Raw genomic sequence first — 23,752 nt, 5'->3', positions numbered from 1 at the left:
TTGGTTGATGAATGCATGAATTTCTTTTTGGAGATGGCCTCCTTTAAAAAAAAATAGTGGACAGCAGGAAGTTAGGAATGTATAACTATGAGGAACCTCATGACCTAAAATACTTTTTCTTGTATTTAGCATTACAGCCTCACTTTGTTGATTGATATGATGCTCAAGGATATAGAAATGAACAGAGGTCAAGGCGCATGGACTGGGTGAGCAGTCAGTCCTGTTCTTCCATGGATAAAGTCAGTGGTTTAAGTTGTTCTACACAGACAACTGTGAGAGGCCAGTGCCAACTTAATTCGCTTAACTTGTGAACTCCACATATAAAATGTTGATACATATAGCTATAATCCCTATTCATGAAAGGCATTCCTTAACCCCCAAAGGAACAGGGAGCTAGAACCTGCACCCCAGACCTAACAGGATATAGAGCTGATTTGGTTCCAAGATTCTATTTCATGGCAATCGAGAGCAGGTAATAGGTGTTTGTCTATCAAGCATGGAACACATGGCACACATCTTGTACTTTGCAGTCTTGCTCAGCAGTCCATCACAAATCGTTTCATACCAAGAAGATCAAATGGTCTTTAGGAAGTGGTTACCACTGCTTTGTGTGGCACATAGTATTCCAACAATGCATGGGTTCACTCATGGCATACCTCCAGACTGGGTATGTATTATATAAAAGCAATCATAGCTAATCTCTGTTCTCCTTTCTCAATAATGATCAAAGTAAATGATATGGCCCCAAGTGTTCCCTTTTGGGTATAACATTCTGAAGTAAATTAACTGGCTTGCTCCCTTTCTCTTCCAAGTTCTATGCCAAAGTTCTTCAGTCATGGGACTTCTTGCCAAAGAACAAGACCTTCCAGTCCGTCTCCCCTTGGAGAAGATCCCCAAACCACCACAGCTCATAAGTTGAAGGTTCTGTCTGACCCATTCTGACACTCCCTTTAGAGTCTAGTCCAGCCTTTCTCATTCTTATTTTTTCTAGCACTTGGGTGATTTTTAAGAGTTGGAAAGTATTTTCTGTTTACTTCCATTTGAATATTCCTTTTTAAATGAAGGAGTTCTTGCTATCCTCTCAGGAAATGGAAGCTATATAAAATTGTCTAAAACCAGTAAAGAAGACAATCGTTTTCTTCCTCTATTTCAAATGGCCATCAGGAGTGGTTGAGAGGTGCCCTTTTCTTCTGAAGTGTAGTTCAGTGTGAAGCCCCGGCCTTTCCACAGAGGGCTCTGCACATCTTTATTGGGCCTGCTCCCGGCTCTCTTCCCCTCCACACCTGAGGAACAGCCAGTGGTTCTCAGACTTCAAAAGGAAAATTTGAAGTCACTAAATGTTAAATAAATTAGGCAACTTCAGTAACTGCATCAGCTATAAGTAAAAACAAACCCCCATATTTTCCCTCTAGCTCTCTAGCATAGTTTGTTTTGTGAATGTTTATAAACCACTTACTTGAGGCACTTTTCACAACGAGAACGCAGAGTATCAAGATTAATTCTTCATGATACATGTTTAGGCTTCTGCTTCGAATGGTATCTCTAGAGAAAGAATAATACAAGATTAAGCTTACACCCTCAAACAAACCAATTCCATCTTACAACAGATGTTTAAAAACTCTCCTGGCACATAGACAAAAGCAGTCCAGCAAAGTCTCATAATTTCTAGATTAGTCCAGTGCACCAAACTTTTAGCCACAAAGAATTAATAAATTTCAAGACAGTGAATTTTAGCTCCCATAAAACATAATTATTTAACCATTTTTTTAGAACAATGGGGCCTGATGTTTTTTAACCTGATCCACTAAACTTTGCTAAACTCTAGGAAAAAATACACAAATCTACAGATTAAACAATTCTATTGAGGTGTGAATGGCAGTTCCACCAATGCAAGTGTGTGTGTGTGTGTGTGTGTGTGTGTGTGTGTATATGTGTGTGTGGTGTGTGTGTGTGCAGGTGTGTATGTGTAGGTGTGTATGTGTTATGTATAGGTGTATTATGTGTGTTCTCTGTATGTGTTGTGTGTGTGGAGGGGTGGGGGTTTGTGTTTGTGCTGTATGTGTTGTGTGTCTGTGGAGGGGTATGATGTATGTGTGTGTGTGTGTGTGTGTGTGTGTGTGGTGTGATAGCAGGAGAGAGAAAAGCTTACTTTGACTCATTGTTCCATAGTTTCAGAGATTTCAGAAAGTTTCAAAAGGCCTGGAGCACAGTGACCACTGTCACTGGAACACTGTCCCTAGAGGAATGTGACCTGGGCATCTGGAGCACTGTTCCTAGAGAAGAAGCGTGCGACCTGGGTATGAGTCAGCACTGACTGCCCCTGTGTATTTATTTTAGGGACATAGATAAAGTAAGTAGCAGGTTCCTATAGTTACAATGGTCTTTACAGGACTGTGACCCAAGGGGATTGCTCTTTCCACACTGGGCTTTGATCCTAGAACAGGCCAACCGTCACCTTTCTAATATGAGCAAGAAGAGCAGAACAGTAGAGCACTCTTCCCTCATGGCGTCAAGTGTTCAGTAAAAATATTTCACAAGTAATCCCTCATCTCCTGTTTACAGAACCGCTTACCTCTTCCACCCCACTGCCTCAAAGGAACTCTGGTCCCACAGAACACAGCAGGACATGAGGAGATTGGTTCCTTCAGAGGCACACAGAATGGACTAGAATCCCAGTCTGATAACACTCTAGGAGCTGTGGACCTTGGACAAGGTAAGTATCTCAAGAACGTTGGCCCATTCCCAAAACAGAGTTTAAGGCAGCTTCCTCCAGAATCATTGTGGGATTGTAGTATCTAATGTTCATGAATGAAGACGTCTGGGAGTCCGGCAGCCTTAAAACCAAGAGCAACGCCCAAGAGCAACACCCAACGGCCGCTTACATCCCATGCTACCTCCTCAACCACAGGAGAAGGTTGATGATAAACTTACCCGAGCCACCTACCAGTTTGCAAGGGATGATAATGAACAGTGTGAAAACACAAAGGGTAGCTATTCATGGAAAGTACCAACTGTTCGGAGCCAAATTAGAACAATGCGCAACTCGAAACCTCTGCCACCCACTCTGACACCTTTATTAATATCTGATATTTCTGACTTGGATAGAATACAAAAGTGTGGTTTTTTCCCCATGCCTTTTCTCCAGTTGAGGCTGCCACAGGCTGGCACTATCTTTTTTCTTTCCTTCCTTCTTTTTTTTTTTTTTAACTTTTAACAAGAAATGAAATTACACAATCATTCAACATTCTGATAAGATACAAGTTTCAATGTGAGATGTGTTAAGATCTCAGCATATAAAAAATCCATGCTAACCACACTGCTGTGTGAGTGGAGGCATGTACCACGCTTTGATGTTCCATTATGCTTCATAAGTTGTGTATGTGCATTTAAGGAAATGGTGTTTTTGCATGTAGGAATTTTAAAGGCTGTTAGTGTTCTCTTTGTTGAGTTTTTCATTTTGCTTTGCTTTGCTGTGATCTTGAAGTGACTTGCTTTTGTTCTTTAATTTTCTAATTTTTAAAGTAATATCTCCCTAATACTATAGAATATTTGTAAAATAAATACTGAAAATAAGAAAAATTTCTCACAGTACACCATATTTCCCTATTCCTCTTGTAATTTTTGTATTTGTTTTCAATAATGAAATGGTGCCTAAGTAGTTTCCTGCCTTATCTTTCCTCCTGATATTGTTCACTGAAATTTTTCCTACCTTACACTTTTCTTTTTTCTTGCTATCTTAATTAATGAGTCAGATTCCTTCATAATCACATGCTATTACTTATAAAATAAACTCTATTTACAACAATCCACAACTGTCTTCATAAGCAGTATATCTCAGTTTCATGGAGTACAGCCACGGGCACCAGGCTGCCACGATCTGAATCTTCAAGTCTTTTCTTAACAATCGTGGGCAAGCCACTTTGCTTAGCTGTGTTCGGAGTCCTTCATCTATAGGACAGAATGACAGTTCTACCTCCCTGGGCAAAAGTGTTCCTACCCAAGGTGTCTAGAGAATAATGTCATCTAGATGTTGGCACTTACCACTGTCCTTATTTCTTATCATTTTATTGGTGTTTCAATATGGTGGAGAAGAGGCCAAAGGCATGATGAATGTACACTGCCCAGCCACATTCCAGAAACATCTTGGCAGCTTCAACCTGCCTTAAGAGTGCAAGACACAAGGCACTTTCAACCACACCCAGGATAATATGCTGCTCTACCACACTCTTCAAATCTAGCGAGGCTGTCCAAGTGGAACAGGGCTTCTTGTGTATTTGAATCTGCATTTTCTTTTTACTATAAATGAGGAAAATAATCACTTAACTAGCTGTTTCATTTCATGATTACCAACTTTTCCATAGCAAGTGATTCTTTCCCAGTTCCCCAATGTCTGCAATTCTATCTAAATTGTTTAGCTTACTTTTAATTTCTCTTTTGGTATATTACTATCTAGAAAATTTTTATGTTCATGTGCACAAGCCAATACTTGTGTGTGCATTTTTGTGTGTGTGTGTTTCCTTTATTTTTAAGCATAGATCATTCTGTGTTTCTCTCAAAGGTAGCACAGGCATTTACCTATTTTCCTCATTTTATGATTTAATTCTTACATTTGACATATTTCTAAACTTACAAACATTTCATTTTCTTATTTGCCATGAAACTAGGACCTAATTAAACACCCAATTCCAAAATAACTATGAATTATTTCTCTGTCTAACCAAACAGTGCAACCTTTCCTGTGAAGTTGGTTGATGTCTACTTACAATGTAAAGGCTCTCTTAGAGCACTATGGAAAATCTAGCACAGGGCCCTGCCCAGGGGCAAATGTGTGCAAACATGAACACACTCACTTTCTCTCTGTTCTCATTGTACCAGCCTATCCATAGCAACTGCTACTAATCAGCATGAGCCACTTTGTGTTGGCTTCTTTGCTCAATTGTTGAATGAACTAAATCCGCAAAATACATATGGATGGGAGTCCTGACTGTTCATTCAATTCATTGCATACCTACACCATCTCTGACTTCTTAAAGCATGACATCTTCAAAGGTTCATTTTGACAGACATGCTGCCCACTAAACACACACAGGGGACAGCCTTGACTCTTCCAAACTCCCCACTGATTCTAGTGTGCAAACAGATGGAAAGCCACCAACCTACGGGTCTTACCTGTGCACTCAGAAAAGTACATTTTATATTAGATACATTCACTTCTGAGTTAATGTAATAAATATACAATTAATACATGTTGTGTGTGTAAAAAATAGAAAAGAGTTACAAATTTAGTTACCCAAAGACATAAAATTTTCTCTAGATTAAATTAAGGTCTCTTCCAAAAGTTATGTGATCTGGAGGCATAAGGTGAGGGCCAGATGCAAAGTGACCAGTGTCTCTGCTCCCCAAGAGAAGGGGGCACTTTCAGGGTATCCTCTCAAAGGACAGTGTGGTCATGTCCTGAGGTCCTAAGTTTCTGATTCTGTCCTTTTGGGTCCTCACCATGAGGAAACTGAGCACATTCTAGTAAATATAGCTCATCAGAGCACACAGATGTTAAGCCCTTTAAAGCTTCCCAGTAAGCACAGACACACACACACTCTCACACACTCACACACTCACTCACTTACACATACACACTCACACACACTCTCACTTATTCACACACTCACTCACTTACACACACACTCACACACATTCACACACACACACACGCATACACACACACACACTCACACACACACACACACAAACTCTCACACTCATGTCCATACACATTGAGTTTCTAAGGCTAGGAGACAGCCAAGCCTGTGACAGTTGAGTTTCAGTGACTTACAGGTCAACCTGTCACCTCAGTGTCCGTCAATGCTTAACAAAACATGGCCCCGACGTATCCCTAACACTGCTTTGGTGAAAGTTATGACACACAACCCAATGAGGTTTTTCTTTTCCTCCTTGAAAACTGAAGACAGGGTAAGCAAGCACTCCATCACTAAGCTGGGCCCCCCATGGCTCTCTTTCTAAACACACAATCCCTTTTGCTACAGTCTCCAATGGGTGTTTTACTTCATCTGCAGAAAGGCGAAACAGGCAAGTACAACCAGCAAAAATGATCTTGAATACACCCTAGCACTTCTGCTCTAAGAAAAAGGGTGTGCACACTTGACTTTCCATCTGTAAGGACAGGAAAGGCATTGCTACCTCATGACACTTAGCATAAAAATACCTGCTGCTATTATCTCCACATTTTCCAAAATGTGCCTGCACAAGCGTGGACCTGGATTGCAGACCATGTTCCCTACCCCTCCTCTCCTCTGGGACCCTATAGTAGTTCTTGCACTATGACACAGTGTTTGACTTTCTCAGGAAGCTTGCCAGTCCAAGCCAACCCTGCCACTTAGCACCTCGACTTCCTGCTGAGGTACCTGGGAGAAGGCTCCCTGCTTTTCCATGACGTGCGCCTAAAGCAGATATTCTTGTGATTGCAGTGTATGCATGTGTGTGTGTGAGTGAGTGTGAGTGTATGTCATGTGTGTGGGCGCTTGTGCATGCATCAGTGCACACATACATGCATGTACACATGGGAGGGAGATCGAACTGTTCTCCAAATCTGCATAAATGGGCCATGCATTGAAGCTATAACTGTAGATGTTCTTAGGTAGGTTCCTGAATCTTTCTCCTCCAATTTATTAAGGATAAATTTATATTAAGCCTGATGATATTGTCTTTTTCATTTGTCTCTTAGGAAGATTAAGCAACTAGACTACAGCACATCTGTGTGTATTGTCAACCGAGGGTAAGCTCTGAATAAATCAACTGTTGCTGTGTTTCAGCTGTTGACGCCTCTCTAAAAGAACCTACACATTTGTACTCACGAGTTATACACACACACACACCTACACACCTCACAACTGATCTTGTTTTCAGGATCCTTGCACCCCTGGGAGTGGGTGGTCCCTTCTCCTTGCTTCAGTCAGCAGAAGACAGTGAGGACTGACTGGACATCAGAGTCTGTCCTTACCTTCAGAGAGGTGGCCCACAGACAGGGCGGAGCAGTGGCTTCTCCTTCACTTACATCTGCGAAGCAATATTCGCTTAGCAGGTGAGACTGAATACCTCCAGGTCCACAACTGTGATGTCAGACAGGGAGGAAGGGTGCGGTGAGGCAAGGCCAGGAGCTTGATTAAAGAGATGAGGCAACCCAGAGAATTATTAAAGAAGGAAAAACAAAACAAAACAAAAACAAAAGAACAAAACAAAACAAACAAACAAAAAACCAGGCAATGATTCTAGGGGTGGAAGAGTTGGGGGAGGAAGATCAGAATAGTAAGAAGAAAGGAAGCTAAGGTTTCAGGTGGGCACCGCCCGGGATGGGAGGAGCTCCAATCCGGAGTTTAGAGTTGAAGGACTGAAGTCTGCCCTGCTACTCGCTGCTCCACCCAGGAGTGCTCAAGCTTTCAGTTCCGGGAAGCCCTGTACTCCTGGCAGCAATCCTGTGCGGGTTTCTCTGCTCGCCCCTGCTCTCCTACGAGCTCCAGAGTGCCCAGAACTAACCCCGACCTCCACCCCTGAGGCGATAGAGCCCCTGAAGTTCTCCAGCCTGGGTCTCAGCTGACTCCACTCGGCTCCAGACCTCCACGGAGGCACAGCAACCGCTCAGGCTTCCGGGAACCTGCAGCCTGTCTACTCCACTTCAAGAACCACCTGTGGGAGAGGGCGGGGTGGCAGGCATGGGGAAGTGGGAGGGGTTTGTTTTGGTTGGTTTTGTTTGTTTCTTTGTTTTTTGGAGGGGAAACTGGGAATGGAGAAATTTACATGTAAATAAAGAAAATAAAAAATAAAATAAAATAAAAAGAACCACCTGTGCCCTGTGCACGCCACACCCTTCAGGCAGAGGGCGCTGAGAACCCAGGACTCCTGCACCGAGGAAGGAGAGACCTTACTACTGCCATTACAAAACCAACAAAGCATGATGCCAGAGCACGATGCTCAGCCTCCTAGATGGGTGGAAAGTCACAATTGGGAAGTAATAGTGAGATTTTAAATTGTTCAAAAGAAACGGAGGCCAAACAGAGTATTTCTAGATTTTCTTTTAATAAGCTAGAACTCTTCGAACACACATAAAGAAAACACTCAGGGAGTCAATGGCACAATTATTTTTGCCCAGTGAAAAATAATTTACCATACAATAATAAATAGGAAAGGCATAACATTGGTGGAAAACAAGTATTTAACAAACTTCAACACTCTACCACAGATCACAAACTGGACTGTACAAAGGCACGTCCCCTTCGTAATCTAATACAGAGATGTCTACAAGCAGCAGCATGGGGAAGCGCTTTGTTTTCCTGTGACTAGTAACCAAAAATGTCAGCTCTACTTGGACAAGCACTTTGATGAAATGAGGGAAAGAAGTAGAAATGGGAGAAAGCCCACAGGAGGCATGTTTACATGGATCCTGCTTTGAACCTTTCAAAGCAATAAAATAAAACTAATATTTTGAATTTAGCAAAAGCATCGGATACTAGTTCATCACAGAAAAATCAATTATTTCTTCTGTGTCTTCTTTCTTCTTCATTCCTTCTTTTCCACCACCTCCTCCTCCTTCTCCTCCTCCTCCTCCTCCTCTTCCTCCTCCTCCTCCTCCTCCTCCTCCTACTCCTCCTCCTCCTCTTTTTTCTTCTGGTTTTTTGAGACAGGGTTTCTCTGTGTAGCCCTGGCTGTCCTGGAACTCACTCTGTAGACCAGGCTAGCTTCAAACTCACAGAGATCCACCTGCCTCCAAAGTGAGCCACACTGCCCAGCTCAATTACATGCAAATAATTTAGAATTGTCAAAAGAATCTTGAAAGGGAACCAATAATAATTCTCTTTGGTCATTTTCAGTGGGTGGAGCAGCAGGCATGAGGAAGCATCTATTCCCAGGGATGAGACTGGAGAGAATTTCATTTTTAGAGGTCTTCATTCAGAACAATCACAGAATACACACTCAAATTCACATGGCTCACAATGAGATTTCATAATCACAAACATGAGTAGTTATTGAGTTCTTTCTAAAACCCAAATACTTCTATTTTCTGTTAGCAAAGAATCCAGCACGGTACTATGTTTCATCCAACCTAAGAAAACTGCTATTTGAGGATGCTTAAGGAACGTCTTTATAGCCACAAAGCAAGGATTCTGTTATCCAGAGTAAGAATTCCCCCCGATTCCACATCCTGTGACATGAGACAGTTAACTACACAGCATGTCTTTCATTGGTCAGTGTTTGGCAACTCACTAAAAGTAGATGAAGCTGCAGAAGAACACAGCTGTCTACTACAGTGGGCAGGAGGATTTAGCAAACCATGCAACCACGGGATGGTTGTGCAGGTAAATTTGAATTTCTGATCACCTTCAGCTAAAACTTTAGCCTTTAAACTGAACATTAGCAAATGTTTACCTGGCAACCCAACTTAAGGGTACAGATTAAGAGCACACGGTCCCCAGAACGGGCTAGCCTAGAGCCTCTACACACACTTCTATGTATGGCTTCTCTGCAGCCTCATATGTTGACCATGAGTTCAACATTTCCCTCCTTTCAACAGTCTCCCAAATTCTGTTTTCATTGTCCCCTCAGCCTAGAATCCCATCACTGACTGAGGAACTCAACTAAGGCAGGACTCATATCTGGTACCCGTAAGACACTTGCCTTCGCTCTGGATCTGTTTCCTGGGTGCCTAGGACCCCACAGTCTGTGTGTTCTCTTGGAAAAGTCTGTCCAGAGGCCCTCTGACTACAGATTAATTCTGTCCTGTCCAAATTCCCTACACATTTCATAGAAGTATCACAAAAGTAAGCTGTCTCACAGTGACAGATACATTTTAATAAGTGGGTGGATGTCCTGGTGTGGCATGGCAGACATGTTTCACATGCTGGCTGCTTCAGCCGGACTCTGTGACACAGTCTAAGACAAGACATTTGGAACATCTGTGAATGTTAATGAAATCAGCCATCAGTTTTCATTATGGTAGTGAATAGGAAAAAAATGCCAAATCTGTAGTGTACAATGTCAGCTATAAAAGTTATAGGTATAAACTTTAATTATATTTTAAAATACAGACTTACCAAAATTAATCTTCAAGAGTTGTGATTTTCATTATATTTCCTTTCCTTTCTATTATTTTTTATATTTTATCATATTTTCTTTTATGTTTTCTAATGAATCTTTTTTTACTTTTAAAGTGAGAAAGTGTTTCTAAGGAGAATAAAAAATATATAAAAGGCATTCAGAACTGAAAAATGCTCAACTGTAATGGCAATTTGGATAAGGTGTTCTACCAAATCTGGCAATACTTGCTTGACAAAACTCAGTAACTGACAAATAAAAAGTAAGAAATTCTAGTGTGTTATGCATGAGGCTCTCTGCCTCTGAAGATGAGTCTGTTCTTTGAGATGAACCAGAGCTTGATTCTAAAAGTTTCAGCTTGATATTTAGAACATAGATAATTGATGAATGAGAGGGGAGGCCCTTGGTTTTATGGAGGCCCAGTGCCCCAGAGTAGGGGAATGCTAGGGCTGTGGTGCTGGAGAGGATGGGCAGGTGGGAGAGCACTCTCCTAGAAGCAGGGGTGGGGGGATTGGCAGAGGGGTTTGTGGAGAGGAAACCGGGAAGGGAGATAACATTTGAAATGTAAATAAATAAGATAACCAATGAAAAAAATTTAAAAGACGAAGCAACAAAGAAAGAAATTTTAAAAAAGGAAAAGGCTCAGGGTTTGATCTTGTGTCACAAGAGTGAAGTAGGTAAAGGAAACCTGAAACAAGCGATGGATGGCTCCTCCCACAACCAGGAAGACAAACAGAGTCTTTAGCTGAGACCTGGGGCTCCCACCCTTGGCATTTCAAGTCTTCACACCTTCACTCCAGTGCCTACTACTGGGACTCCCCCGCTCTCAACTCCAAACTGTTTCAGGTCTAAGCATGCCCTCTCAATGAACGGAGCCGCAACAGATGCCATCTTAGGGGGTCTTGTCGGCACTGGCATTTGGTACCTCACATGCTTCCAGAATTTGGAGCTTAGAGACTGCTTGTCGGCCACGTGGTCTTCCCTCCACTTGATGGTCCCCTGCATTTTCACAAGATGCTGGAGAGAATCTTGCAGGTCCCCGATCTGTAGTCGGCTTGCCTCACCCAGAGGCTCCATTTCAATAAGAATCACCTTGGAGTTGTTCTGTATTAGGGCGCTGTGCAGAGCAATCTCCTGCTCGTAGGCAAACTCCTTGCTGTGCATCATGTGAGCGGCCAGGACAAACAGCTGTCTTCTGCTATTCTGGATACTGCTTTCCACCTCGGTGGCTGCATCTACAATCAAGAGATGGACGGAGACCTCCTATCATTCCTTTTGTAAGTTTAATGCTTGAATCATGAATGTTCTGGACATAAGAAGATGGGAGATTCTGAGCTGATAGTGTCATATTCAGAAAGCAGGAGTGAAGTTTCCAATTTTGCTGCAAAAAAAATGTCCTTCCAAGGGCGCTGCATTTACTCAGGTAAATCAATGCTAAGGAAGACTCTTCACAGCAACCTGGGAAAGTGAAGGTCTTAGTCTATCATTTCATGGGAGATGCAGAGTGGACCTCACAGGAGCATGGAAGACAGGTAGCCACAACCTATGCACAGTGCACTGGCCAGCTACCAATTTTCTCTAAGGGAAGAGACATGTTCTGTTGGCAGCTTTGATGTAACTGGTTGGAGGAGAGATCAGAGTTCACCAATGGAGAGAAGTAGGAACTATCCAACAGAGTACTGCCATCTGACAAAGGCAATACAGGCTTGATGCCTAGAGAACCTTCAAGCATCTGAATTTGGCTGATATGGAAGTGGGAAAGAGAAATGAAGATCTGGCAGCTACGTACACCCCCTTGGACAAGTGGAGAGCCTACAGATCCTTGAAGAGATTTGAGACACAGAAAGAACCCTAGCGACCATTGCCCGATATTTTCTACCATTACAGCAGTCAGCAGAAGAGCTGGAGAAGCAGGGAGGGGCCTCTAGGAAGAGTAAGATTGTTGTACCCTCATCACTTGGGCATCTTCAGGTATTTTATAACAGTGTCAGCATTGATCAGATATTTGAAAAGAAACCAGACTGCCCTGGACACATGCCTGTCAACCTATTAGAACTCAAATCCCTCTCCTTTAGCAGACATGTCAATTTAAAAAGTTAACGTGAGGCCTAGGCTTGTGATAGTCTGTCTCCATTCTCATTCTATACCCTTACTAGTTTCTGGGGAATCAAGGAAGAGTTGACTGGGAAGGTGAGAACACTCCTGTAGGCTATCCAAAATGTATGGAGGGAAGGAAGAAAAACAAAACCTCTGCTGACACGACTGGAGTTGAGATAAAACTGTCAAAAGTTCATGAAATTAGCTAAGAATACTAAAACAAAAGCTGCTGTCCCACTGCCCTGGGGATACAGATTTGTACACTGTGTCAGCATCATGAAGAAAATCAGCAGGACATTTCTCAGGTCTTTCAAATATCTTTGCCGTAGGCTGTCTGGATATCAGAATCAAAACCTTTTTCTCAATTCTCTGCTAGGTCTCCTGTAGAAACTAGCAAGTTTCAGAAATGGCTCTGCCCAACTGTAACGGATTATGTCCTTCTCCTCACTTCACAAGCCTTCAGATTCTGAACTCTTCCTGCCAGAGATTTTCTAGCTAGCCCATGGAGCACAGGAAGACAGATTGAAGACCATTACAGAAGACCACAGCTGGTCAAAAAGCAGAAAGCAACCAAGGGCGGGGTCCCAAGTCACAACTGGTAATCTACAATATGACTCCTTTACCTAAGGCTTGGGGGAATCTGGGGACAGAGGGTGGGATGATTCTAAGAGCCAGAACACCAGGTCAGCTGCTGTGAGGTTGTGACTCCTAGAAAAGCCAGGGAAGCTTCACCCATGACACCTTATCATGAATATTGCCAGAATGTGTACAATACCAACAGATATGTGTCAAAGAAGGGCAGAAATCTCATGAGGCCTCAGCCATAGTCAAAGAACTACATACAATTAAGAAATGTCAAAAGTTGAAGAGTTGCTTGGATGAGCCCTGTAATTGATCACACAATACCAAGTGAAACCATTTATATGATATATATATCATACATGCATATATATGATATATATATGTAGGCTAGATTATATGTTTAGGTATGCGTGTGTGCATGTGTGTATATATATGTATCCATATGTGCATGTGTGTGTGTGCCTGTGTGTGGTGTGTGTATATATATATATATATATATATATATATATATATATGTATGGATATGTGTGTGTGCCTGTGTGTGTGGTGTGTATATATATATGTGTGTATATGTGTGTGTGCCTGTGTGTAGTGTATATATATATATATATGTGTGTGTATATGTGTGTGTATGTGTGTATATGTGTGTGTGTGCATGTCTGTATGTGCATATGCAGTGATAACAAATTTAAAAAGGGCATGATTCAGAGGCAACAAGGTGGAGGAACTGGAAGGAGTGAAGAAAGTGTGGAAATGACGTAATGTTTAATCTTTAAAAGCTTCCGAGTTATCCTAGGGTGATGCTGTGGAAACAAAGTTGAGGCAATGGTGGCTATTGCACAGCTTAAGCCTTTGATTCATCTGCCATGTTCCACCCACAAGATGTGAACACCTCATTGTCAGGACGGGAGTGGGGGAGAAGCGTAAACGGTGAGCATCCCTTGAGCAACAATCTAAAAGCCCTGGTTTTGGAACCGCAAGGTGGCTTGGAAAGTAAAGGTACTTGCCACCAAGCCTGAGAACCAGAATTGAATCCCCAAGACCCAGACCAGAGAAACAGAGAACTGGCTCTTTGTAAGTTGACCTCTCACTCTCATAGGCATGTGTGGCACACACAACACATATGTAATTTTAAAATATCTCTGCTCTAAGTCGAGCATGGTGGCTCATGCTATATCATAATCCACATCTCTGTGAAGCCAGCCTGTACTACATAGTGAGTTCCAGGCTAGCCAGGGGAACCAGGAAAGATCCTGTCTCAAAAATAACAATCAACCAAGAGTAAACGTCTGGTCTTGAATCTAATCTGAGATGAATATCAACGTAAGTCCTTCACTAACCAACAAAGAGGAAAAATCATTTGCATAAATTATTTTTTGTCAATGAATATGTTTCTTTTATGAAATAAGTATTCTAAGCTAAATTTCTTATTGCAATATAACATATTACAGTATAATATAATGTATTAGCATTATATATGTAACAATATGCAATGACAATGTAATAATATATTATAATATTATAATTATATAATATAATAACTAATTCCTATTACATGTAGGGTATGAACATCAGAATTGCCTCTACTCATTACTATGAAGTTACTATGATCTTGAAAACAGAATGTTAAGTTTAAAAATGCAGTATAGAGAACATGTATGTATGATTCACCTGATAGTTTTTTATATTTAAAAAAAATTAAATCGATGTATAATGTGTTCAATTCCATAATGACATTTTGTAACAAAGTGTGTTTCTGTGGCTCTCCTCTCCCCATCTCTCGCACCCCTGACTAGCCAGCATGATTTACAATCTACCAGCCCTTTCCCCCAGCCCCTCCCTCCTTACTCCCTAGCATTATCTAAATATAGTCTCTTTTCCAGGATTTTTTTTTTTCAAAGAATTTCAGTCCCTGATGTGTCTTGGTTAGTTTACCTTGCCCAGGCAGCAGGTCTCTCCCATAAATGCACAACTTGTAACCACATTTGTTTTCAAGGACATCTGGCAGAGTGTGGTGAACAAAGTACTCCAAAGAGCCGACTCCTGCTGTGCTGCCCCGGAAGACCCGAGGGTAGATGACATAAGCATCATAGAGCTTGCCATCTGAGAAGAAAATCAAAAAGTACCACTTCATTTACCGCTTCTCAGACCTCTTGCCTGTCTTCTCAAGGACAGTTCTCACTGAATTTTATGGCTGTTAATAACTGTCTTTCACCCCTCCCATACTCTAAAATCAAAAAATATCAGCAAACTATGGCTATAAAATGTGACCAGGAAATAAGAGATCTGGACCAAAGGTTTGTTCGTTGGTTGTTTGGTTGGTTGTTTGGTTGGTTGTTTGGTTGGTTGTTTGGTTGGTTGGTTGGTTGGTTTACCATCTTAGTTTGTATGATAAAGAACAGAGAGTCTGTTCAGAATACTTCAAGTTTGTTTATAAGCTGTTAGTGTCTATTATCATGGGTGGGGACAGAGGGGAGGAGGCTCCTCCCTGCCTATTGACTCTTACATTGTCCCACACAGCATTCTGCTTTTAGCCACAGAGCAGAGATTCAAAGACCTCCAGTGGGTACCTGAAGTCACAGATAGTACTGAGCCCTCTATTTGACACTTTCTTCTACACACACATATCTGAAACTAACTTATAAACTTGTCACGGTAAGAGATTAAAAACCATGGATAGTAATAAACAATGGACTAAAACAAAATGCAAAGCATCAGCACTCCAGCAACAAAAAACAACACTCACTCAAGCACAAACAACTGTGGAACTTCAGCAATAAATCTGTTAACTAATAGGGTAATTGACTAGTGCTGGGTTATTAGACATTATACATTTTCCACTATACAACATGGATACACTGAACAAACAGACAATTCATGTCCCAGGCAGGACAGTCACATATCTTAGAAACATACTCAACTTAAACTCACGATTTTTCTTTCATCAATTGCTTATTCAAATCCTTACAAGCTTCAGTTAGCCTTAGACAGCTGAAACCCCAGAAAGCAAAATCAAGGACATATGGCAACCATGCCACTTCCTTGGGAGTTAATATGCAAAATGACTAATAGTAACAAGGAAGTAGACCTTCTTTTTTTTTTTTTTATTTTTTATTTTTTTATTTTTTTGAGACAGGGTTTCTCTGTATAGCCCTGGCTGTCCTGGGACTCACTCTGTAGACCAGGCTGGCCTCGAACTCAGAAATCCACCTGCCTCTGCCTCCCAAGTGCTGGGATTAAAGGCGTGCGCCACCACCGCCCGGCAGGAAGTAGACCTTCTTAAGGGGTCTGAATTTCCCAGAAATCAAACAACCTCCTGCTAATTGATTGCTTCATGCACAAAGAGCTAACGTGTGCTTTTTCAAATGAAGACTTCAAAATTTCCTACTTCACAAGGACACTTCTTTTGCATGTGTAAAGTTTGTGTAGGTATGTACTCATGGAACAAGAATTCCAGGGAAATGAGCATGAGTTCTGACCCCTTCACATACAAAAAGCAGGGATGATTGTATTATTGTTCTGTAGAGTTTTATTAACATGCATTTTCCAAAACATCAGAACCTATCTACACCTCAGGCAGAGTCTGTTATGGGGGTTCACTTGAAGTAGAAATCTCACCAAAGAGAATATTGGAGATGAATGTCTGAGTGTCAGGAGCACAAGCAATGACAGAGCAGCATGGAAAATGATCTGTGTAGACTCAAAAATCTCATGGATGAAGTTAAAAGGAAACAGAGATTGGGTTTAGCAGCAAAGCATCATTAAACAAATAACCAGTAATCCATGGGGCTTTTCCTTGTGGAGAGAATCTTGAAAACAGATACTCACCATCTCGGGTTTTGTAAGGTGTTACTATATCTCTCCAGAACAGAGCAACCTCAATCCAGAACACTTTCAAGACTATCACCAAGACATTGATAAACATTAGCAATAAACTACATCCGGCAACTATGTAGTAGATGCTTTGGTGGTCAACTATCAAGAGATAGGGAAATGGGAAAAACTATCATTAGTATTAGTAAAATAAGACAGAATGGATGATTGCATGAATTTTGACATCCCAGAAACCACAAGGCATTCCTATCCAATAAAGCAACACTGAATTTTCATCAATACTTACAAAATCAACAAATCAATTCTCTTAGCACATACTCTACCCAAGTATTAAGGCTTGGTAGCACAGAGTATACTTAAAGGTGAAGGATCACAGAGATTATGACAGGAAAACCCAGCTATGACAGGAAAACCCAGCTACAATAGGAGGCAAAAGGGATTTCAGCTGATGGGAATTTTAAACAGAGTTTGCTCTATGTTAGATGAAGGAAGGAAGGCTTCATATAGAATGGATCACTAAAGGATGAAGAAGAGTCAGAAAGGTATAAAAAAAGCAACACTCTCAGGTCCAGAGAGGATACTGAAGCCGTGTGCAAAGGTGGAAGTGTGTGTTCTGAAAACTGTAGTAACTACATTTGGGGAATTAGTGGAAGGTGTGGTCAGGGCTGTGCATGATCAGAGACTCTTACTAGGGAATGTGTCCTAGTGTGAAAGGGTGTTAGAGATTAATCTGACAGTAGTGGAATGTTCATTTGTATGGCAGGGGATGACATGTTCAAGGAATATAACGTGGAGGGTATTTGTGGGGGAAGACGAGGCTCAGAACTTGTGAAATGATAAGAATGGGATTGGTAAGGTCAGTATTTGTTGGCAACCCTAACGAGCGTGAGTCCGTAGATCAGGAAGCTTATTGCATTTAGAGTATGGGGAATATAGGAAAGACCCACTGTCGTAGGGCACAGAGTACAGTGATGGAGACATCAAATTGCTGGATTCTATAATCCTGACACTTTCCGCTATTTAGATCTTCCTTCAACTATCTCTCAGCTGAGTCCCACATTCCTTGTTTCACAAAACACACAAGAAACATGGCTTCCTACTTCAGGAACTTGTAAGACACATGTACAAGCTGGACACAGGAACTGTCACCATTCATAGTGTGCTTGGCTCTTGTCACCATGTGATCCTCATAGACTTATTAGAAGTGGTACTGCTTATACATGAATATGAGGAGATTCTTAAGTCAGACCTGGCAAGTGGTTCTTTTCTATTTTATTTGTAAATCCCCATGTGTAGGCTACAAGACCTCGCATAAAAATCTCTGCTAGTAGTCATAAATTCCTCTACCATCCCTGACAGTTCACCATCTCTCTGAATCCAGGAAAAGAAGCTCAAGACCACTAAAGTCTTGTGCCCCAAAGACGAGGAAAGAGCTCAAAACTGGCCAGGGCTTGCTGTCTTCACCTCTTTAGGTTTATATAAGACCTTCCCAAAGAGCTTGTTCAGAAAAATTGTCTAAAAGTCCCACTGGATGCGTGCGAAGAAGTACATGGAAGATATACTTCTTACAGGAACTGTTGTGGGTGAAGTACCTGTGTGGGTGGCTGAAATATTTACATGAGGCAAGACCTTGATTCAAGGTGACCCAGAAAGTTGATGTTCAACATCTACCTACATGCTTATTGACTTTGTAAACTACAAGTGGTTTTCACGTCAATGACTAGACGCAAATGCTTCTTGGCAGTGTTTATCAACAAGAAAATGTCATCTGTGTTGAATCCTGGGTCTAGAATTACAGTCCTTGGCAAGGCCTTAGGCTCCTCACTCTGCCCTTCCTTCATCAACTTAGTAAAATTAACAAATAGTATGGGTGTAAGGGTGAGAAGATAAATAAGAAATTCCAAGGCAAAGTATTTAAATCTGGCTTCAACATAGAAAACATTGAATATGAATATGCATTATTGTTACCATAGATGCTCTTAAAAGCACCTAATAGTGTTTAGAAATATTCAGAAGGAGGCTTTTTAAGTTTTGGGGTTTTTTAATTTAAGAAATATCAAAATTTCAAAAACAAATGAATTCATTATGATCATTCAACAACAATAAGCATGGAATTTTATTTAATATGTTGTATTGTTGAAACAGTACAAACACATTGACTTGAATAGCAACAGAATTAAAAATAAACTGGAAAACACAAAATCACACACGAATGAAACAAATACAAAATTACAGATAACACAATTATAATTCCAATACAAACATGAACAAGAGAATACTCAGAAATCTAGACAAAGGGTCCATTAGCAGCGGAAGGAATTGAGGACTCAGGGTCATGCCGGCTAAGAGTGGGGGTTTGGCTTCTCTTTTCCTGTAGAATGTGCACCACCATCATCTCGTAACAGTGCTGTGATCCACAGTCACCTTGAGTAACACCATTATCAGGGGCAGATGCTAAGACCTCACTGAACACAACAGCACTAACATCCATTTAGGAGTCACAACTCTGGCCACCTAGGAATCAAAACTCTGTTTTATAAAATGTTATAAGCCAGAGGCTCCAAAATCAAAACCAAACCAAGAAACATCCTGGCTGGGTAAGGTGACACATGGCTTTAATCCCAGTATCTGGGAGGCAGAGGCACATGGAACTCTAAGAGTCCAAGGACAGAATGGTCTCTATGGTAAAAACACATGAAAGAAGACAAACAAAACCAACAAAAATGCCAAATACAACTTCAGGCAGAGACATAGCATGACTGTATCTCATAGGTATCTGCACCCTATCCTTTTAATCAATATATTCATCCAAATAAATGTCCCACATGTTGCTATGAGCTTAGAGTCAGTGTCTCTCTCCCTCCCATGCCCTCTTGATATTTGAAAGAAATTAAAAATGTTTTTACATTAGTTATATCATCATTAAGGCAGTGTCAGTAGCATAAGAGAGTGATAAGGGTAAAGAAAGATGGGATCAAGTTGATCATCTATCTATCATGATGACTGTACCTGTCAATCCAAGGACCAAGCAAGGGAATTAACAACTGCCCAGAATGAAAGTTTGTAAGTTGTTTTCCATGAAAAGATTACATTAAGAGACAGGGAAAGGTTGTTACAGCTTTGAATCCAGTATCAACACCAATGTCCCTGTAGCCTGTGCAAAGGGTGACTGAAAAAGCCACTATTGGGTGAGAAGGAGCCCAGAAAGAAGGAAAGAAGGAGGGTGAGGGGAGCACATGAAGGAAGGTGAAGAGAGGGGGAGGACTGTGGAGAGAACAAGGAGGAGGGGAGACAGAGAGAGGAAGGATACAATGACAGAGATTCCTACTAGAAGACAGAAACATTCTAGAAAAACCAGATTTAAGGAACCTCCTTAACATGAGAAGCACACTTGATGAAACTGGTCAACTATTCTGGCAATCATGATGGATTCCTTGGGACCAAGCTACAACACACAGTCCTCTGCAACAGCTGACTCAGCCAATTTAGTCAAGCAATTGCTAACTGTGTGAGGGACACTCCTTACTTGGTTGTTTCCTTCTCAGTCTTACAGTGTGCCTTATCACGCCATCCAAGTTCAGGGCCACACAGTCATATTCCAGGGACAAGTCCTTTTCTGTCACACCAGTTATCCTTAACACTGAAGTTAAACAGGTCATGTCATTGCTGGAACTGAAAAAGCAACATGTTACTGATGGTTTCCTGGCAAGTGCCAGCTGTGAAGAGGCAGAGAGGGATGTTTCAGCTTCAATGGAGAAGCTGGACATGGTAATATTATATCCCAACAATGGGATATAATAATCCCATCATTCAGGAAGCAAGAGGATCTCTGTGAATTTGTGGTCAAGCTGGTCTACGCAGCAAGTTCCAAGCTATACCTAGCAAGATTTTGTCTCAATAGATAGATAGATAGATAGATAGATAGATAGATAGATAGATAGATAGATAGATAGATAGATAGATAGATTCATACATGCATGCATACATGCATACATACATGCATACATACATACATACATACATACATACATACATACATACATAGATGATAGATGACATGCCTTTCATTTCGACCTTGCTCTTCTTGAATTCTTGCTTCACCAAAACTTCCGACTACTGTTTTGTTAATATGCCACAGGACAGCAGCTAAGAACAGAGAGCCTTTGCCAAAACAAGCCGAGCAGGCAATACGTGCTGTTTTTCCTAGATAAGAAGTAAAGAGATCCACTGCAAAAGTTCAATTCTAAAATTGGCATCCAGTTTCATTCAGTGTAGTAAACCTGCAGTTCTGCTCACATCCCTTCCTTATCTTCTTCCTGTGCCTTCTGTGTTCTCTGCACCTCCTCCCCAGTGGTAGCCTTAACCCCTTCTCAACTCAGGGAATACAAAGCTTGCTCTAGCCTCACATAATCACACTGGAGTTGCTGCTAGTTAAAAAAAAAAAAAGTGAGTTTCTTTTTCATTGGTCTCTTCCACAACTTTCTCTTCCCACAGAATTCTCTTTATTTCTTCACCAGCTACCTCTGGAGTTAAAACAGTTTTACTCAACCCAACTATCAAGTATCTTGGATCAACTATCAACATTCACAGAGTTCTCTCCTGACCGATACAGATGTGGATGCTTGCAGCCAACCATCCAACTTAGCACTGGGATCCCAATGGAGGAGTTAGAGGAAGGACTAAAAGAGCTGAAGAGGTTTGCAACCTCATAGAAAGAACAACAATGTTAACCAACCAGATGCCTCCCCAGAATTCCCAGGGACTAAACTGTTAACCAAAGAATACATATGGAGGGACCCATGGCTTCAACTGCATATGTAGCAGAGGATGGCCTTGTCAGGCATCAATGCGAGGAGAGGCCACTGGTCCTGAGAAGCTTTGATGCCCCAGCATACGGGAATGCTAAGGCAGTGAGCACCCTCATAGAAGCAGGGGGAGGGGAAGGGTTGGGGGTTTGCAGAGGGGAAACTGGGAAGGGGGATAACATTGGCAATGTAAATAAATGAAATAACCAATAAAAGAAAGAAAATATCAGAGCTGATTTTGTCCACAGTTATACATTCAACCTTCCCCTCTCGAACCTCAGACTCATATTGGAGCTTGCCTAAAAATGAGTCACATAAGAGGCATGAAGACCTGACAATCTCTGGGAAGGCAAAGCTGTGGAGAAATGAGTAGAGGCTATCACACTACAGGTGAAAAGTTAGTAACTAAGACTTGAGCTGATGATAGAGTTAGATACTGCTTGTTGGCAAGAAAGAGGGAGGCAGGAAGGATTGCACACAGGAGGTTACATATGATCTTGCTCCAGAGATATGAGGAATGACCATGTGGGCAGAATAAGGAAGAATGCTGAGGCCAAGAGTGTGGCAGAGTGATAGGTTACAGAGTGTGATGAGGGAGGTATGATTCATCATGGCGTTTCAGACACCAAGTCTTTTCCATTGGACCCAGCTTCTAATGAAAAGCAACAAGAGCAGAAGTGTAGGACAGTGGTCTGCTCAGGCAACCTGAGCCCAGTCAAGTAATAAATCTAGAACCCCAGAGCACCCAGTGGACAATTTCTGCTTACAAGGACCATAACTCCTGGGTCTTTGGCTCCTGTTGCAGTTACAACCTCTCACAGCTGCCCCCACAGAAGATGTGTGCTCTATCAGGCAGACAATGCCCCAAACTCCCAGCATTCTAGCTGGGCCCTACCCCCAGTCACCTGACCACAGCCAGGCATGCCTCACCCTACAGACAGATAGCCATGACACAATTTATTGGGCAGTTTGCCCCTCCCCTCTCTCTTGCCTTCTTCCTCTCTTTCTTGCTCTTTGTTCTCTCTTGTCTTCTTGCTCTCTTGCTTCCTTTCTTTCCTCTCTCTCTCTCTCTCTCTCTCTCTCTCTCTCTCTCTCTCTCTCTCTCTCTCTCTCTCTCTCTTCTCCTCTCTTTCCTCTCCTTTCTTTCTCTCTACATGATGGGCCTATTTTCTCTTTCCTATAATAAAATATCTCACTTATGCATTGCCTCCTTTTAACTAACTAATGCACAGTGTAGCCACAGGCATCAGCAGCAGAGAGCCCCAGGCAGCAGCAGAGAGACCAGGCCCACACAGAAGCAGAGATTCATAAATCTGTATTCTTGCTCTTTTGCTATCCATGATCTTTGGTGTGCCTTTGAGCATTTCTGAGCCTATGTTCCTCAACAGTGAAGTAAGGACATCTCCCTGGGCAGATGATATCAAGAAATGCTTCTATGATATTACCATGGACTCCAAGGCTTAACACCAATGCAGTATTGATTTTTGCTGTGATGTGAAGAGGTGTTTCCATACTGTCACCTCACATGATTCCTCAAGCTCTCCTCTACTAATTCATGACCCTTCCATAGGAAATCAGACCTAAAATCCTAAGGAAACACTTTCCCAGGTCAACAGAGAATTGTTTAAAATTTCTTACCTATTTCCACTTCCATTGTGTGGTTGTATGGAGGATTTGTAATTACTGGAAACATGGAAAAGCCTTTTTCTTAAAATTAAAAACAGAAATAGAATATAATTTTTGAAGTATTGATTAGTCATCAATATAAAGCAAGTCTTTTAGTAGTTCTAATTTCACAGCATTGTGTCAGCTCTTTGAAAATAACCTTTGGTAGTGCAGACACACAAATGAAACAAGTGTTTTATACAACACTTCTGATTACAGTGTTACTTTTTGATATTTTCTATTCTCTTCTGTATCATTAAGACAAATACTGTCTGATCTATTGACTCTGTGACTTATAAATTATTTGAGAACCATGATTCAATAGAAGCATAAAAGCACAGGGAAGATGGTATCAATATATCCATGAAAATTATGTGTTCATGAGCCCACAGGTCCACTGTTCACAGCTCTCCATCACTGTGCTCATGTGTAGATGGAGATATTTCTTCTTCCTCCTCAGGAGTTTTCCCTGCTGTCATCACTGAGATGGAGTCAGGGTGGGGAGCATGGATATATGCTCATTTATTTCTGGGTATCAAGATTCAGAAACAATGCAGGACTTGACATTAAACAGTGAGAGGCACAGAAACAACTGTGGTCTGGTGATGCTTATTCTCAAGCAATGGAGTGCAGAAAGGCTCTAAACAAAACATTGTCTCTAGTATTGC

The 23,752-nt window shown here is 41.5% G+C and overlaps 2 protein-coding genes across 9 annotated transcripts in view; both read right to left on the bottom strand.

Annotated features, from left to right (window-relative positions):
- The window catches only part of Il18r1 (interleukin 18 receptor 1), a 32,393-nt gene extending 24,722 nt beyond the window's left edge, over positions 1-7,671 (bottom strand). For 2 of the 4 annotated variants that reach the window (XM_031367334.1, XM_031367337.1), the window contains exons 1-2: positions 7,016-7,621; positions 1,457-1,542 (exon numbers count right to left, since the gene is read on the bottom strand). In XM_031367334.1, the coding sequence (XP_031223194.1) occupies positions 1,457-1,514 (58 nt within the window). In that variant the 5' untranslated portion in view covers positions 1,515-1,542; positions 7,016-7,621. Of the gene's footprint in view, positions 1-1,456; positions 1,543-7,015 lie in introns of all 4 variants that reach the window. The other 2 variants (XM_031367336.1, XM_031367335.1) reach the window with 2 other exon arrangements.
- Positions 7,672-9,837: 2,166 nt separating this feature from the next.
- Il1rl1 (interleukin 1 receptor like 1) overlaps positions 9,838-23,752 on the bottom strand; it is a 56,766-nt gene continuing 42,851 nt past the window's right edge. For 4 of the 5 annotated variants that reach the window (XM_031368829.1, XM_031368827.1, XM_031368828.1 and 1 more), the window contains 6 exons: positions 23,058-23,126; positions 20,676-20,817; positions 20,141-20,286; positions 16,609-16,755; positions 14,716-14,883; positions 10,567-11,336 (listed from right to left, as the gene is read on the bottom strand). In XM_031368829.1, the coding sequence (XP_031224689.1) occupies positions 10,885-11,336; positions 14,716-14,883; positions 16,609-16,755; positions 20,141-20,286; positions 20,676-20,817; positions 23,058-23,126 (1,124 nt within the window). In that variant the 3' untranslated portion in view covers positions 10,567-10,884. Of the gene's footprint in view, positions 9,963-10,566; positions 11,337-14,715; positions 14,884-16,608; positions 16,756-20,140; positions 20,287-20,675; positions 20,818-23,057; positions 23,127-23,752 lie in introns of those variants that run through there. The other variant, XM_031368830.1, reaches the window with a different exon arrangement.

Source organism: Mastomys coucha, unplaced genomic scaffold, assembly GCF_008632895.1.
Source record: "Mastomys coucha isolate ucsf_1 unplaced genomic scaffold, UCSF_Mcou_1 pScaffold14, whole genome shotgun sequence".
Taxonomy (NCBI): domain Eukaryota; kingdom Metazoa; phylum Chordata; class Mammalia; order Rodentia; family Muridae; genus Mastomys; species Mastomys coucha.
This window is presented reverse-complemented; position numbering and strand designations above follow the sequence as displayed.